At 38.4% G+C, this 18,432-nt stretch overlaps 1 protein-coding gene across 1 annotated transcript; it reads right to left on the reverse strand.

Moving 5' to 3' along the window:
- Positions 1–1,233: 1,233 nt before the first annotated feature.
- cyth4b (cytohesin 4b) lies at positions 1,234–17,802 on the reverse strand. Its single transcript, XM_037765516.1, has 13 exons — positions 17,671–17,802; positions 14,026–14,108; positions 13,848–13,912; positions 12,704–12,770; positions 10,520–10,638; positions 10,020–10,100; positions 7,611–7,723; positions 7,264–7,412; positions 5,635–5,746; positions 5,179–5,255; positions 3,698–3,769; positions 3,387–3,541; positions 1,234–2,201 (listed from the first exon to the last, which is right to left on the reverse strand). Exons 1-13 carry the CDS (start codon positions 17,687–17,689, stop codon positions 2,120–2,122), a joined length of 1,194 nt encoding a protein of 397 aa, XP_037621444.1. The 5' UTR covers positions 17,690–17,802; the 3' UTR covers positions 1,234–2,119.
- Between the last annotated feature and the right edge of the window lie 630 nt (positions 17,803–18,432).

Genomic DNA, 18,432 nt, shown 5'->3' on the forward strand with positions numbered 1-18,432 from the left:
TAAAACATGTGTGTAGGGAATCTTTAAACAATGTAACATTTAAAAAGGCTTTGAAAATGTTTTATATACAAATAAAGTATTTTTCAGCCTTTAGGATGAACACGTTGAGGAATGCTCTATGAAAACAACACAATGCAGTTTACAATAAATACATATATACATAGAAGACCTTTAATCCAAAACTGTAGTTCCAGGTGATGTAATTAGAGCTACATCGATTAGAAATCTATTTTGATAATCCACAAATCATTAATTTTTGATGAACAAATGGCAGAAGATGTTGTTTTCAGGCTTTCAAATATGGCAATTTCTTTCCTTTCTCTCTTTATCATCATATTAAACTGAATATATTTGGGTTTTGGACTGAGAAAACAAGACAATTAAAGTCTTGGACTTTGAGAAACTACTATAGGGTGGACATTTTTCTGACATTTTATAGACCAAACAATTAATTGAATAATCTGTTGATTATTTTCTAGATTATTGTTTGGTCTATAAAATGTCAGAAAATAGTGAAAAATGTCCACCCCAGTTACCCAAAAGTCCAAGATGATGTCTTTAATTGTCTTGTTTTCTCAGTCCAAAACCCAAATAAAAGATTTAATATGATAATGAAAATAGTTGCAGACGTAGATGTAATGTGGAAGCAAGTAAACATGGATTTAACCAACTACAGGTGGATAGATGTCTAACTCAACGCTGGGTGCAGCTTAAATACAGCTGTCGTTATGACTTGTCTTATCAGCATTTCACATTTTTCAATGTGCAGTTTGGATATTGCCACACACTGAAATATAATCATTTAATGCAGTTGACACAATGATGACATGTATAAACTTCATTTCTAAAAAAATGTTTACCTTTTCAACTAAGTTCATCCCGGTTTTAACTGTCACATCTGTTTCAATACAATGTCAAAAACAAGGCGTTGAAGAAGAAGGAGGAAGAGGAAGCTGAACATGACTTGTGTTAGTGCGATAAAATGAATAAAATTAGCCTGTTTATGATATTGCACTAATAGCAAAGGTGGTTTAGGTGCTTCACCCTTCAGGAAACACATGCAAGGATGTGAGCTGTGCATATAAACACACACACACACACACACACACACACACACACACACACACACACATAGAGACCATAAGTATGAGAGAACGAGGTGTGGTCTGATGGTTTCAGAGAGCGTTCACCCGGAAACACAGCTGCTCCTTAAAGCAAAAACAGGATCCAGTCTCACATGTCAACAAGCAATTTAATCCTTTTTTATTAAATAATTCACAAGAAAATAAACTGACACACAATATAAGGTACAATTAAAAGATTTCTTTTTTCATATATTACAGTGTGCACGTGGCAATAAAATCAAAGTAGACAGAATGCATATTGCACTTATTGCACTGTGCTATAAAGGTAAGTGAAATATTGCAGACTTGTTCTGATTAGAACAAGTGTTCTGCATGTTAAGGGAAATTCTATATGTCACTCTATAAAGTATAGAAACTTTACAAGGTAAAAAAAAGAATTACTAAATGCTTGAAAATATATCTGTATTTACAAAAGGAAGCATGTCCAACGGTCCTCAAATGACTCCTAACCGGAACAGTATAGCTGTATGATGTGTAGAAATAATGATCCACTGGACAGAAGTAAAAGCTGTGTACTTTAAATGTCCGTGCAGTTTTGAGCCTCATGAGAACTGGTAGGAAGCTGAGACACTTCTTCCCTTTTTTATAGCATGCATTCAGTAGATCTGCTGGGACATCACGTGCTTCATTTGTCATCCCGATCCGAGAAACAAAGCGTTCTGGAGCAGACCGACATCGACCGAAAATGAGCTTCTCATTGCGGAAGACATTATGACAAAATTGTTTGTGGCTTGTTGCGCTGACGGTGAAATGAGTCACCGTTTTCACATTTGACACTGTTCAGCTCGGTCTGTAAAAAAGAGAAGTGGAAAGAGAAGTCTCTCTTTTAGCCTAAACGACCTCCGTCAGTGTCTCGCCTCCAGTGTCCTCGCTCAGTTGTGTTGACGGGTGTTTAATACAACTTAAAGGAGGAGGAGGGAAAGGATCCCACTGTGTTGCAGTATTATAAATGTCCATGGGGGGTGCTGGACCGCTCAGTCCTGGGGAGCTTGGTTTATGACCTTCTTCTTACGGATTGAGACCAAGTCGTAGAATGGATCCTTGGTGATGCTCGCCCTGAATGGAGTAGAGATGAGCGTCATTATAGAAAGGCTTATGCAGCTATATTAGTTTGTGTGTGTGGGCTTGTAATGCTGTCTTCTTGAGGACCAATTTCAGTTTTAAACCAGCATAGTGAGGACTCTTCTGCATTGTGATGCAAAATGTAGGTCGATCTAGAGGAAAAGTGCTCTTTAAAGTGGCAGTAGGCAGTATATATTTTTGGCATCATTGGGCAAAAAAATCCATAATAACCTTTCAGCATATTGTAATAAGTGTTCTGAGAGAAAACTAGACTTCTGCACCTCCTCATGGCTCTGTTTTCAGGCTTTGAAAATCTTTGAGGCGAGAAATAGGCATTACAGTAACATAATATTGATTCATATTTGATCCGCGCTGCCTAGTTTGACCGTTTGGTCGGAGTTCACGAGTGATTGACAGCCGGCTCTCTGTCTGGACGGCAGACTCCAGATCAGCTCTGATTGGTTGTTTTCCTCCAGTCTGTGAAATCTTGCAGATGCCGTTAGGAGCACCGGAGGACACTTGATTTTTTTCAGATTACCTGTCTCATGCACTACTGTCAGGATATAGTGACCGTTTTATAAAATTAACTTTTTTTAATCATACTTGCTCCATTTCTACCCTCTGCTGCTTTAAGGTTAGATGTATACATGTTTAGGAAAGAAACCTAGCTACTTAGTAAACGGTCTTCACCACTAGAACAAAATGTAGGGGCCGGGCCTGCAGCACATGCATTTAGTACATGTTCGTGCATTTGCTCGCGCCCCACTGGCTAGCTCACGGCTGCCGCTCTGCAATGCTCTCATTTGCCAAAATTTAGCATAGGTTTGTAGCGTTATTATCCTCCATTGCGACAAGCTAGTATGACATGGTTGATACCAATGGATACCTTAGGTTTTCTGGTTTCATATGATGCAACTCTAGCTTTAAAACTGAACACACTATGAGGTAAAAATCACAGGTTGCATTAATGCGTGAAAGAAATTATTGTTAAAACTAATTTGCGTAAACGTCTTATTATCGCGTCTTAACTTTGACAGTCCTAATTGTTACATAATGTATTCTGACTTGTTTGGTTAAGTACGTTGCTTTTTCTGTGGATGTAAGCAAAATCAGGTATGTCTGTGTGTGCGTGTGTGTGTGTGTGTGCGTGTGTGTGTGTGTGTGTGTGTGTGGTCTGACCTGATGGCCTCGATCCAGGAGTCTCTCTCCTCCGCGCCGGCAGCACAGATGGTGTAGGACTGGTGCTTCCCCTCCACCACTCTGCCGTCCGTCTCGGTTTTACACGCTTTGATCTTCTGCCCTCGTTTGTTGGGGTTGTACAGCTCCAGGCAGTACTAGACGACACCGGAAATATGCGACAATCAATCTTTAAATCTATCGACCAAACTCGAGGGTTCACAACATTCACAACAGAGCGGCCCCCCGATTCAATACAATACAATAATAAGCTCGTAAACATGTCAGAGTTGAAAGAAAACACGCTATCTCACCGGTTTGCGAGGATACGGCACTTCTCTCACACAAAGGTTCTCTAGAGGGATGATGCCTCGGGGCTCTTTATCCTGCAGACAGATTATAAAAGAGATGGAGTGAGTCAGGCGATGTATCAGGAGGGCGAGACGGAAGAGTAAAAATGTCACTGGCGTCACAAGAAGAAGGGAAGCAGAAGAGGTAGAGCATCACATACTGTGACAACTTGTGACACTAAAGACACATTTTGATAGCACCAGCTGAAACAAAGTGAATTCTATACTGATAACGAAAAACGTTTGACTCTGAAGTGTAGTTATCGACCTTTAAGATGAAAAAAGTTGTATTGTGGCTGTGTCATCTGGCCAACAAAGGCCTTCTAATATGACCCAAAAAACAACTTGAACAAAGCTGATCAGAACTTTTTGCTAAAGGTTAAAGGGTTGCCGTCAATATTAAAAGCAACCAACGTCTATGTTGTTGAAGTTCAGGCTTTTCTCATACACTGTTCGTAGCTATATCTACAAAAAGTAATGCACTGTAAGTCGTGTACATCCTACAAAATCAATGCATATTTAGTCCACATAATCGTGAACCAGGAAGTATAAAGAGCGGCAAACAACCGTGTAGGGAGGAGGTCAAGGTGGATGGGTGGGTCAAAAAATACAGACTGTCAGCCAGCAGACCGCTGTTAGTGTCCCGTGTGAAACCAGAATTCAATGTTGATTTATTTGTCACGTAACTTCCGTACTTAAAGGGACAGTGTAAAGGATTTGGTGGCATCTAGTGGTGTGGTTGCAGACTGAACCAACCAACTGAGTTCCTTCTCACTCCTCCCTTTCCGAGACTGCGGAAGACGAGCTGCCGAGTGTTAAACTGTGGTAACGCTGTTCGCCTCGCTCCGAGGCCATCCTACCATAATAACACTACTTTAGGAGCAAGGGAAGTCAGGCGGCAGCTGGCGGTACCACGGTTTAGCACTCTGCGACTCACGTTACCGCAGTTTCACAAGCGTGTCGGAGAACTACGGTGGCCTTCAGGTAACGTAAAGAATGTGAAAGTCTCTCTCTAGAGCCAGAGTTTGGTGTGAGCAACATGGAGAACTCCGTGAAGAGAATCTGCTTCCTAAACGGCTCATTCTAAGCTAACGAAAAGACAACCATTCTTGGTATACAAGACTGTATGCATGTAACGTGTGGAAATTGACACGTGTTGCTGGACCTGCGTAGGGAAATGCACGAAAAATGAGGAATAACTAAGATGAACTGTTGTATGAGGATACGTTGTGAAGTTGCACGCTGTGTAAGCCCTACCATACTGTCCACCATGACCTCCTCTCTAAGAGGTTTTGTATTACACAACTGAATTAAAGACAAATTTAGAAATGCATACATTTTAAGTGTTTGAACAAATGACTTATGCTGTTGTCTTTTCTATTAAGGACAGTCTGTATCTGGTTGTACGTCAAGGCGACTTAAAAGGAGCAGTGTAGGAGCCTTACGGTTGTGAACTCAAAGTAGTAGAGGCAGTTGTCAGTCAGGATGAACCATCGCCTCTTCCACGTCTTAACCCGACCTCCTGAAATATAGAGAAAGAATAAAAATAAAGACCTTTATATGCATGGTTATTTGCTGTGCTGTCAGAGTTTGTGCAACTTTAAGCCTGCCGAGGTCATCCGTGTGAAGTTCTGCATAACCTTACACTGAAGGTACTGTATGTGGTTTGCGTGGCGTGCATGCAAACCACATGAGGTTATGCACATTATTGGGTCATTTTCTGACTGCTTCCTCTGTACTTTCCCGTTTTTAGTCTTATGTAGCAGCTTAGATATATATATAATGTAGCCCAGCAGCACAGAGCACACATACATTTGGTTTAAAACATCTGGAGTTTAAAAACAACCCAAGTTATTCACAATTATTCATACGAACAGACTATTTTTGGAGAGGTATTTTACCAAGTTTGAGAAGCCAGCCTTCTCTGTCAGGGTTGAAGAAGGTGTGAGTCAGATCATTCCCGTCATCCTCTGGGATTTTGAAAGGCTCATTGTGAATGCTCTCGTACAGTTTCTGAGTAGAATGGAGTTGAATAGAAACAAAAACAAAAAAACATTTGCAACAATTTAATGTCTTGTATCATTCGTTGAACAAAAATTGTGAGCTAAAGTCTGAAAACCAATCAGAGGAAATTAAATGCAAAAATTAGATGCAGAAATCTAAACAGGTCCAAGCAATAGGGGATACAAGTTGTCTCCAGGTAAAACCCTGCAGTCATCATTTATGTATTAAATCTATTCACTCAAACTGAGAAACCAAAGCACAAACATGTCTGTGTGTTTCAGTTTTGAGTGACAGACATGGGAGTGTTCACACATATTTAGTTTAACACCAGCCCACTGTCTGGGACTAAATGCCAGCACCTCCTGCATGCCAACATCAGCTATGACTGACTTGGAAACTAGGCAACCTGAGAACAACCTGAACGTGGTTTTGTGTGTGAGTTTCTGTTCCAGGTGATGTGGTGATTGTGAGATAGTGGAATTATTTTTTTCAGCAGAGAAAGTACCGCATGGTTTTACATCCATTTCATTTTCATTTTCTGACATCCCACAAAGATGGCACAAATATGTATGGCATGTCTTTTTGTATTCTACTCCTTGGTAAGCGATTCCCTTAATGGACAGTTTGAACAGGAGGAACGATTACAGACCCTGTTTCAATGTAGATCATCGGCAAGAAAAAAATGTTGGCATTGTACGTTTCTGCAAACCACGGACACGTTGAATGTCGATGTTTTTGCATTCGGTAAGAGCAAGTAACGTAGTATATCGACCGTTATTGAAAGTTAAGTGGTAAAATAATGAGTATAACAAGCAAGAAAGTTCACTAAGGGATGGGTGGGTCAAACAAACACAGGACTTTCACCCAGGAGACCGCTGTCCCGCGTGAAACCAGAAGTAAACGTTGACTTTACGCTTGTTACGTAACGTTACATAAGAAAGTTTGCTAAGGGCGTTTGTTATTTTTTTACGGTAGCCACGCTGTTACGCTACGTTGTTACGTTGTTAAGTTACGTTGTTACGTTACGTTGTTACGCTACGTTGTTACGCTACGTTGTTACGCTACGTTGTTTCGCTACGTTGTTACGATACGTTGTTAATATACGTTGTTAATATACGTTGTTAATATACGTTGATACGTTGCAGCTCTGTCTCCTAAAAATCATGTGAATTACGAAGAATTCTCGCAGATTATATTTCTTTACGCTTGTAATGAAAGTCTGTTTTATTGCCTAAACCTATCCAATCGTTTCACAACATTAACCACGTGGCATTATGCATTTCTGCAGGCGTTATACGAGGCTGAAACGAAATATATTTTTGGTTCCGAAACGTCAACATTCAACGTATCTCGTGGTTTGTAGAAACGTAATGCCAACATTTTTCCTGGTGACTGGGTTGACATGTGTTCACCTGACTTTTGTTTGAGACAGAAAGAATGGTGGACCTATCCTTTAAAACACAGTGGACCTTGAAAAAACAAATAGATGGCCAGTTGTCTTCCTGTGATTGGCCAGCGGTTCTCACCCCGAGCAGGTCATTAGGTAGATCCTCTCCGTTGTTGATGCCTCTGTTCATGGAGATGAAACGCTCCAGAGTGGTCTTGTCCTTCACGTTGGGGTTGTGGAGGCTGGTGTTGAGCATGATGATGGCAAATGACAGGATGTAGCACGTGTCTGGTGATACAGAGGAAGACGCACACACACAAAGAATAAGAGAAGGCATAAATACAAAGTCAGTGAAGAAGAGACAGATCTGGAAAGAAAAAGAGGCGATGGAAAAAGAGAAAGAGAGGTGATTTGATCATTTACACCCCCTCTCCCCACCCCACACAGCCCAGACAGGAAGTGGACAGATGTATATTTGAAGCTCACCAGTTGACTGGAAGACATGAGTGTTACAGTCACAGTAGCGCGTGGCGAAGGCCTCCATCATGCGGTCGATCTTCTGGGCTTCACCAGGCAGACGGAAACTCCACAGGAACTGTCTGTCACATACACACCACAACAACATCAACCTCTGTTTGTAACATTATACTGTAGGCTACATGTTTATCTATATGGGTTGACCAGCATGTGAACTCCAGATGCACCCCACATCTGGAGAGTGTGTCTGGGTTTGCAGCAGTTGCAGTTTTAGTGTGACTTTATGTGATGATGCTTTTTACATTTACTCAGACGTATTGTCATATATTTCCCATATTAGATAACAATTTTATAATACATGTACTTAACTTGTATTTACAGCTCATCACATTCTCACTTCCGACCCCTTGGCGTCACTTTTTAACGCCTACATCTCTTTAGCGTAGGGTAGTTCAATAGACTTCAACACGTGAATTCAAACAAAACTACTTGTTTGTTATGTAACTTAAGTTATGTACGTAATTTCAATTTAGTTTCACATGGTGCATCTCCTGGGTGAAAGTCTTGTGTTTGTTTGGTCCGTCAATCCATCCTGGCTTCCTACGCGGACTTTCTTACCGCTACCTGACTTCCTCCTTTACCTCCGTCATAATTACTACTGCCACCAGAGGCAGCCCTTCACTTGCAAACCTGATGCTAGGGGGGGGACGTGGAGCGTCAGAGTTTGGCACATAGGGCCACTGACCAATGCTGCTGTACTGCGACCTCCTTCTACTTCACTACATTTAGAGATTGTAGTCTTTATTTCACTATATTGATTTGACAGTTAAGCTACTAGTTACTCTGCAAATTACATACAGAACATATGATCACCTAATAAAGAAAGTACTCTTTTAATGAAAATACTGCTGTACTTTTTCCTCAAATGGGCACTCCAGCAAGTAGTATTTAGTATTGCGCTACCATAAAGTTGGAGGACCTGCAAGAGACTGATTAGCAAGTCAAATGGTACGTGTCCACAGGAGCGTTTTTGGACATGAGGGATCGCCTCGCTTCCCAGCATTGGACGCTTGATTGGCTGCCACTAGACACTAGGCATGAGGCACCTGATTGGACGCTGCTGCTGGCAGCTTGTTTGGAAACTTTTTTTTCTCTTATATTACGAAAACAGTTCACCGAAATGTGTTTCTGAAAACATTTTATGAGGGAAATAAGCCATGCAGTTGCTGAATTTGCCTTTATTTTAGATTCACAACGGCTAGTTTAAAAGTTTCTCTGGAGTGTCTGGCAACATGACGCGCCGTCTCTAGAATCGGGCCGCCATGCTACCAGAATGCATTGCAGAGCTGCTTACAGAGACAATGAAAGGGAAGTCTGGAAAGGCCGGATCCTGTGGACACGTACCATTAGAGTCTACAGCCATGCTAGCTGCTCTGTGGGGCTGTACCTCGGCACAGTGGTGCTTTTGAGCTAAATGCTAACAATGCTCGCTTTTCATTGGACTCGTCATGCCCTGCATGTTTCAAACTCCACACCCCACAGTTTGTGCTGCAGGCTTTCTGTTTGTAGCCACCAATCCACGGCCGAGATAACTCTGATAACGTCACTATGACATCATCAGGATCATTTTCTCAGACCTGGCGAAGCCACAAACAACATCAAACAACTGTTTTCCCAGGCTGAGTAGTACTCCTCACGACAAGTGAACTTCTGTGTAAAATAGCGGTGGAGTGCCCCTTGTCTTTTTTTGTAAACAGGACCTTTTACTTGTAATGGAGTATTTTAACACTGTTGTATTGGTCATTTTTACCTAAGAAGAAGATCTGAATGCATTTCCTCCAACTGCTCACTTCCGATAAAAACATGACATCTAACTCAGTGACGCAGATAGCAGAGTGTTACTTTCCACCGAATCTGAATTAGGTCATTATGTTGTGTTAACAGCTGTAAAAATAGCTGGTTTGATAGTTACATTTCAGAGATTATGTGAAGATTTTTAAGTTATTCATGAATGTTGTCTTTTCTTGATTTTGCTTGTGTTTGCAACAGAAAAGTGGCGCCATAAAAAAAAAAAAAGAAATACAATGATACCAAATCACAGAAAAGTTCGGAAACACCAAAAAAAATAATAATCAATGACTACATTTACATGCACACTAATATTCCACTATGTTTGATACGGGTCATTACAGCATATTATTATTCATTCTATTTTTCAAGCTATTATCAATCAATACTTTTTTCTTATTCCCTCTTTTCCTATCTTTCACACATATAAACATCTTAACCCTTTAAGTTAGTAAACTTAATCTCTTGAGTCTTGATAAGAGCTATACATGCCCGTGTTTCTGTTCATTCTGTTAATGATGGTAATGACGATGCGTAGACGAGACAGGAGTGAAGATAGAGGGAGCTTACCTGAGGGCCTGGACCAGGTTGAGGTCGGAGAACTCGTGCAGCTCCACGAAGGCCTTCAGGGTCTGGAGGTGGAGCTCCTCCCTGTGGGACAGATGGGGGTTGGGGGTGTGGTGGAGAGAGACACATGAAACCAGAGGAAGGTATTCACTTTCTCTGTTGGAACCTGCCCTCAAATCTCTCTCTCTCCTCCTCCTGCTGCTATTACGTGTTACCTGTTATCCTCCCCTTTCTTCTTTCCCTCATTTTTCCTTCCAAGATTCCCCTTTTTTTATCTTCCTCCTACCTTCCTCCACCTTTCTTTCTTCATGTCTCCTTTATTCATTTTTTGCTTTTCCTCCTTTCCATCATCAATCTCTTCCTCTGTCTCAAATCCTCACTCTCCTCCTCATCCCTTTTCCTTTCTTCCTACTTGCTCTTAGCTATTGTCCTAATTATCCTCATCATTTCTTCACCCCTTTGTCTTCCCTCCTCCTCCTCCTCCTCGTCCTCCTTCTCCTCACCTTTCTCCAAGAAATTCTCCAATGGCTGTCTTGTTGAGTCCCTCCTCCTTGTAGAGGAACTCAGCGATGGTTTGAGCACTTCCATCCAGCAGCTTATTCTCCACCATGTATTTCATGCCCTGCACGCAAACACACAGAAAGTAGAAGATATTTTACTGGAGCTATACATTTACACATTATTTACTGTTTAAGATTTGCTTTATTGCATCTATGGCTTAACTTGCACATGTATTTTTAGTTCATGACATAGTGCTTTAAACCCACACTCACACATACTGCCCACTGTGCTGGTGTTTAAATGTGTTAAGTTTCACAATGATCTCATCTTAGTTTGGTAAAACCGAGCGAGCGAGCAGCTTCTGTAATCCCAATTCCTTAAAACTAATTTCTCTTCCTCTTTCTCCTCCATCATAGGGTTTGGAGAGGAAAAGGATGATTGAAAATATATATTGCTATATGGAAATACCCCCCCCCCCGCCACAAATGATTTCTAAAAGTAGCAGCATCTAATGCAGCATTTTGACGATGCTGATAAATGCAGAAATAACACATTTTCAGCAATAAAGAAGTGAGAGTTACTAAAATAGCTTTTTCTTTTTTCATGGTCTATGAGGTTATGATTCATTCCTAAAATTGAGGGACCCAAATTATTGAATGGAAAATAAAAAAAAAACAATCCATACAGAGCGCAGAAATATGTAATTCGCTAAAAAAAATTTTTTTACCATCTCCTATCCATATCACCCTTTCATAGCACCTGATTCGACTTTTGTCAGGCCATTAAATAAGCGTTATCAGTTGCTATAAGCACCATAGATGTGGGTCGTTAGGGGCCTACTACGCCTACTACGTTGTAAAAGTGAAACTTAAAAACAACACGTTCTAACATGTTGTAAAACTGAATGAAATGTCACTTTTTGAACACAAACAAAAAGACTTCTTTAGGTTTAGGCAACAAAACTACAACTTTTTTAGGTCTAGGCAAAAATATATATAACTTCTTTAGGTTTAGGCAACAAAACTACAACTTCTTTAGGTTTAGGCAATAAAACTACAACATCTTTAGGTTTAGGGAAAAACATTGTGTTTTGGGTTAAATTACAGTAATTACAAACACAAAGACAACTACATATTGTTGGTTTCACACAGGATGCAAATTTCAATCTCCTGAATGAAAAATCAGTTTTTGAACACAAACAAAAAGGTTTTTTTAGGTTTAGGCAAAAATAGACACTTAGTAAAGTTTAAAGAAAAACATTGTGTTTTGCATTAAAATAACTACAAACACAAAGACAACTACACATTGTTGATTTTGCACGGAATGCAAAATCCAGTCTCCTGAGTGAAAACCTTGTGTTTTGTGTCCCATCCATTGTCCCTGACCCACCTCTTATGGAGTTTCACAATGTCTATACTACAGTACCTGACTTCTGCTTCTGCTCCTGTCATAATTATACAGTCAAGAGGTCGCTGTCGTGTTCTTTTATACCTTCTTTCGGTGATCTACCATGTGAATAGATGATAAAACCTACTAGTGAGTGTAGTAGGCCCTTATTGACCCACATCTATGGGGCTTATAGCGACTGATAACACCTATTTAATAGCCTGAGTCTAATCGGCTGTTCATATTGGTTAGAAAGCGCATTATTTCCCTGTTATCTTGATCTAGGAATCTAAACTTTATGTAAAGTCTTACGGTCAACACAAGAATGTATAAACAAAACACAAAAAGGGCCTAAAGTTAACCTCTAAAGTTCGTCTACAGTTCCGGTAAGCTCAAATACCAACTACTGTTCAGAATAGACTTATTCCAGTAAGCAGAAAAACGGAAATGCTTTTACTTTGTATCTATTGTTGCAAACATTTGCGTTCACAACAGCAACAAGCTTGATGTGCCACTGAAACCACAGAAACTGTGCTGTGTGGACCTGCATCAGCGAAGGTTCGCAGACTCACAGCAGCTTCAGTGTGGTTAAATGAGAGGAAGTCCACACATCGAAAAGAGCTGAAGGTTGATAAAGCTCAGAAACACACGGTGATATGGACGAGGTTTTTTTTTTTTTTAAACCTTTCAAGAATAGCAACAAGTAATTTCTCACCAAGCATTATGCTAATAAGGATATTTCAACAAAAACCTGTTCACTGTGTGTTGACTTTTGTCTCTTTTGACTCTTCTGAGCTCACCTTTTTGGGGTCCATGTTGAATTTCTTCTTCCCATTTGAGAACTGTTTGCTCTTCTCCATGGTCTTGCTGCAGAAAAATCAAAACAATTCAATAGTATTAATAACTAATTCTAAGTATACATTATATTATTTCAGGCAGACATTCAGAAGCAGAATTCTCTCTTCAGATTATTCTTAACTTTAATTATAATATTGTGCGTCACGTAGCATCATCATTAGTAGCGACGCTAAGTATTTATTTGGTTATCTAGTTATTAATTTTCCAAACTCTGTACCACTAGCCTCGGTCAAACAATGTATTTCTCACTGACAGTTCATTTTATCTCCATCGTATGTCTTCATTTAAAAGGAAAAATATCACCTAAAAAAAAAAAAAAATAATAATATATATAGATAGATAGTATATAAAAAAATATATATAAATAATTGCAAAAATAAATGCATGAAAAAATAAGTAAAAAATAAATGCAAACATAAATAAATACATTTCAAATTAATAAAAATAAATACACAACCACCAGCAAACCCATCCACCCTTAGTGGCCTTTTTCTCTTGTTATACCCGTTGCATCACTTGACACCTCATAACACTCTGACTGAATGCAAAAACATCAACAATCAACACATACAGTATCTCCTGGCAACCGAGCTCCTTGTTTGTTTAATCGACACATAAAGTGTAAGTGGAATATGTGTGAGATTGTATTTCCTTTTGCATCAGGATGTTCAGACACAACAATAGACATTAATCTTGAATGTACTGTAAACTAATGGACTATTAGGTATCACGAGAAAGGCACTTTGATTTGTGGGATTGTTGACAAATTTGAGATTTACTTTACTGGATGGAGTGTTCAGTTAGGTTCACTATAGAGAACACCTTTTGTTCCTGAATGTTCCAGTGCCCATTTCAAAGGGATTGATAGAACAAATACTATTTTGAAGTTTTTGTTCTTGAACTATTTCTTTAAAATCCTCTGAGTGAGTACATCGGGAACAAGATAACCCAGAGGTGGGTGAAAGTTGTTGAAAAGCAACTGTGAAACTGAGTCATGCATGGCATTGAAAAAAGATGTTGGAGCATTAAGTGGGAGTTGTGTCAAAAGAACGGTAGGTGTGGGGATTTTCCCAGAGTAAAACTTACTTTTCCTCTGCAGACTCAAAGCTGAGTACACCCGCCATGATGTTGTCTATCTCCATCTTTAACTTCTGCACAGAATGAAAGGAAAGTCTTTTATATTTGTTTTCTCAATATTAAGAGCAGGACAAGTCAGTGATGATCATAAATTCAATTTTGTTTGACAAAGTGTGTGGTTGTGTACCTGGATATCATCCAGAAGGTCTTTCTTATATTTCTTAATGCCCTCGATCTCCATCTTCTCATCTGCTGTAAAATCTGAGGAAACTGCGAAAATTGGAACAAAAACATCAAACAAGATTCGCAGGAATTCAGATTACGTTCTTCACATCATCACAACGATCAGCCCAGGCAACTTTCATCACATTCGGATACTCAGTTAAAATAATGACATAATCTACTTTGATGGCTTAATCATCCAATGCAGGCTTCCTTTTAGATGTCAGTGGATTTAACCAGGAAGACGCGAGCTCTGTCATTTGGATAGGCCAGGGCTCAGCAACCTTTACTATCAAAAGAGCCATTTTAGGCAAAAAAAATCTGTCTGGAGCCGCAAAACATTTGAGCATTGTGATGAAGGTAACACAACTTATAGTCTAAGTATATAGTATATAAGTCTAATGCAGTGAGGAACAAAGTGCAAATGTACAACGGTGTATTAGGGTCACATTGAGGGAAAAACAAATCTGAGATTTCTAGAATAAAGTCATAACTTTACAAGAAAAAAGTCTGAATATTACGAGAAAAAAGTTTGAATATTACGAGAATAAAGTCATAACTTTACAAGAAACAAAATCTTAATATAACGAGAATAAAGTCATAACTTTACGAGAAAAAAGTCGTCATATAACGAGAATAAAGTCATAAATTTACGAGAAAAAAAGTCGTAATATTACGAGAATAAAGTCATACTTTAAGAGAAAAAAAGAAAATAACACGAAAAATTACTATATATATATATAAACTAATATGACTTTATTATCATAATATTATGACCTTATTCTCGAAATCTCAGATTTATTTTTTTTCCTCAATGTGGCACATAATACTCCGTCGTACCTTTGTACCATAAACCTACAACAATGATAAATAAAGATGAAAATATTAACAAATAAACAGTTATTCATTTCAACAAATTTTCTTAAAAAATCCACAGGGAGCCACTGGAGAAGGGCTAAAGAGCCGCATTTGGCTCCGGAGCTGCAAGTTACTGACCCCCTGGAATAGACGATGAAGTAGTAATGACCTTGTTTCTTTAGTTTTAAAAGTAGTTTCACGTTGTTTTGTTTAATTTGAATAATGTACTGCATATTTAAATCTAACCACAGCACAAGGAAGAGAGGTTTCTCTGGAACATATGTGATATGTTTGTGGCTTTCTCATGAAAGAGATCAGTCACCACAAATATAACCATGTGTGCGATACATATTCCACGATACATAATCAGACACAGTTTACAGGCTCTGGGGAGGAACCTTTAGTCATATTTCCTCTTTGCCAATCACCATCTCACCTCCTCACTCCCACATCAGAGTTAAGTAACATATGAGTCAGCCATATGTGAGTGACCAATTAAAAAAAACGTTTTTACAATTTATCATGAGGGGGGCAAAATAAATGTCATGACAATCCTTCCACTGGTTGTTGAGACATTTCTCTCAAACCCACAAATGTCAGTGTCATGGTCGAACAAGAGGAACAGTCAGGGCATCAACGACGTCATCGTCTGTGCCAATCTCAGAATATATGTGAATATTGTGAAAATTGAATGATCCGGTGACAAGTCAGGGAAGTTGTTAAGTCATAATTCTGTGTTTTCTATCAGATTTTCTGACTGAATTTGGACATTTTTCCCTTCTAAATTCAGATTTTTCTTACTGAATTCCACCTTTCACCCAACGATGCATACTATATGGCTCTAATGTCGAAAAAAGATGTAACCACATGACCAGATCTCTGTAAACCTGACATCAGTACTTGTGTAAAAGCATCATTGCTTTCTAACGCACAAATTAATTTAAACACATTGTGATCAATTAATAATGTATCAAACATTTTGTGTCTGTTCAAAATGTATCTTAAAGGGAGATTTGTAAAGTATTTAATACTCTTATCAACATGGGAGTGGACAAATATGCTGCTTTATGCAAATGTATGAATATATTTATTACTGGAATTCAATTAACAACACAAAACATTAACAAATATTATCCAGAAACTCTCACAGGTACTGCATTCAGCATAAAAAATACGCTCAAATCATAACACGGTAGACTCGTGGGTACCCATAGAACCCATTTTCACTCACATATCTTGAGGTCAGAGGTCAAAGGACCCCTTTGAAAATGGCCATGCCACTTTTTCCTCGCCAATATTTAGTCTAAAAATCACAAGACGGGTTAATGGTGGCCAACCACGGTTAATGAAATGGTTGGTGCCAATGGATACATTAGGTTTTCTAGTTTCATATGATGCCAGTATCTTCACTCTAGCTTTAACTCCAACTTTGCGTTAATGGGTTTACAGAAATTAGCGGCATTAAAGCAAATTTGCGTAAACGCGTTATTGTCGTGTTAACTTTGCAGCCCTCATTTTAATTGTATATATCTTAACCCCCATTGAGTCTCTGTTGATTGGCTTAAAAACTATCACTCATAAGAATGTCAGACCCTTGTGGTTGGTTTATTTGGTTGCTGCATTTGTTCCTACTGGAACAAAGGAGTTGAGGAACATTTTGCAAGGTTGCAAATGACACTCTTACACCTTTCTTCTGAGTGAGGATGGTCAGCAGCAGCTGTTGCGTGTAGGAAAGCAGCAGAGAGCGGTTCCCACAAGACAAAAACAGAAGCAATATAAATGTGTTTCTCATCAGCGTAGAGATTTAACAAACCCCTGAGAGCTTTGTGGTGTCTCCCTCAGTGAGAATAGCATTAGTTTCACAGTTACAGACACCAACATGTAAGCAAAAGAGTGCATCCTCAGTGAGAAACAAACCTTGTAGAGTATAAAGTTAACAAAAAACACTTCCTGTGTTCGTGATCTGACCACAGGACTTCCACATCCCCACCCTTCCTTTACACACCTTGTGCAATAACACTGACGAACATCATCGAACGCTTCATTTACATAATTTAGATTTGGGCTTTAAAGATAATATTTGTGGACATACAGTAAATATCCACTTTAAAAGGTGGATAGTTTAGATGTCTAACCAAAGATAATAATTTAAGATAAAGATAGCAACTTCTGTTTTTATATTATTATCAGTGGTGTGCAGTGCTGTGAGTTCTGAGTATGACTGCTTCTTCCCTATTTCAGCTGTGCATCGTTCAGCCACAGTGTGCAGATTGTGATGATTACAAAGAATTGTGCACCAATAATATTATAATAAATTAAAAAAAACACCTGTTCTCACGGATCGGTTGCACCAGAAACACTGATATTAATTTTCTTTTACTGTATTTCTATAGTACAGCTGTTTGTAAACTAGAAAGCTGACAGTGTGAGGAGACGGAAGTTGTTTATAATTGATGTCATGAACACCAGTGTGTTGATGACCACAAAGTAAAGTACATTAACATTGACATGAAAGTTAAATCCCTTGTCATATGTAGGAATACATTTAAAAGACAATAACATAGTTGATAATGTCATAAAACAATGCCTTAACTTGATATATTAAATAACATATTTTTTTAGACCACAACTTGAAAATAAAATTCAAAAATTGTGTCTTATGAGGATATTTAAAATAAAATATAAATAATATAATATATACAATATGACAACCAGCAATTAAAAGAGAGAAGGAGAGAAAAACAGGTCTTACCCATTTGGCAATCAGTCATTTATATCCAAGAAGGAAAATCTAAAATTGGAAATACCAAAACAGTGACATGCAGTGAAGTCGAGATATGAAGATATGCTACACTACTGGGCACATAGTGCAGTAACACTTGAATGAAGTACATGTTCTGTTTTAACCCCACCTCTTCCTCATCCATCACAATGTAGAACGGCCTTCAAAATAAAACTGTTGCTGAATGGATTAGTCCATGAAGAGAAGCAATCGAGACAGGTTAGATGGTCCTTTTAAAAAAATATTTTCAATGGATGTAAGACCTCTACTAAGGAGGACGGAACCTGCCAAAATAAAAAATAAATAAATAAATGATTCAATAAATAAATAAATATCATTTCATGTAGCAAAAATAATATTAAAAATAAATGTAGTCATAAATTAATTGATTTACTTTTCTGATTAATTTTCCTTTTTACTTACTTATTTATGTATTTATTATTTATTTTTAAATGTATGTATTTATTTATGTATTTATGCACTTATTTATTTGTGCACGATCTTCCCTTTGCATTTCACCCCTTATTTATTTCCCCAAACTTATTTATTTCTGTATTTTCTTTTTTTTATACATTTCTTATGCATTTCTGCATCATTATGCAAATGAGGGGGCTGTCACTCAATGTATACACAATACATAAATAAACACACACATTTAAAAATAAATAGAAAATAAATGCAAAAACAAATAAATAAATAAATAAATCAGTAAATAAAAACAAAATTATAATA

The sequence above is a fragment of the Sebastes umbrosus genome, chromosome 3 (assembly GCF_015220745.1).
Source record: "Sebastes umbrosus isolate fSebUmb1 chromosome 3, fSebUmb1.pri, whole genome shotgun sequence".
Taxonomy (NCBI): domain Eukaryota; kingdom Metazoa; phylum Chordata; class Actinopteri; order Perciformes; family Sebastidae; genus Sebastes; species Sebastes umbrosus.

Excerpts from the sequence above, each read along its gene's own strand:
- cyth4b (XM_037765516.1), bottom strand. Across the intron at positions 13,913-14,025 it reads ACCTTCTGGATGATATCCAG|AAGTTAAAGATGGAGATAGA; the intron begins GTACACAACCAC and ends CATTCTGTGCAG. Across the intron at positions 3,770-5,178 it reads ACTACTTTGAGTTCACAACC|GATAAAGAGCCCCGAGGCAT; the intron begins GTAAGGCTCCTA and ends ATCTGTCTGCAG.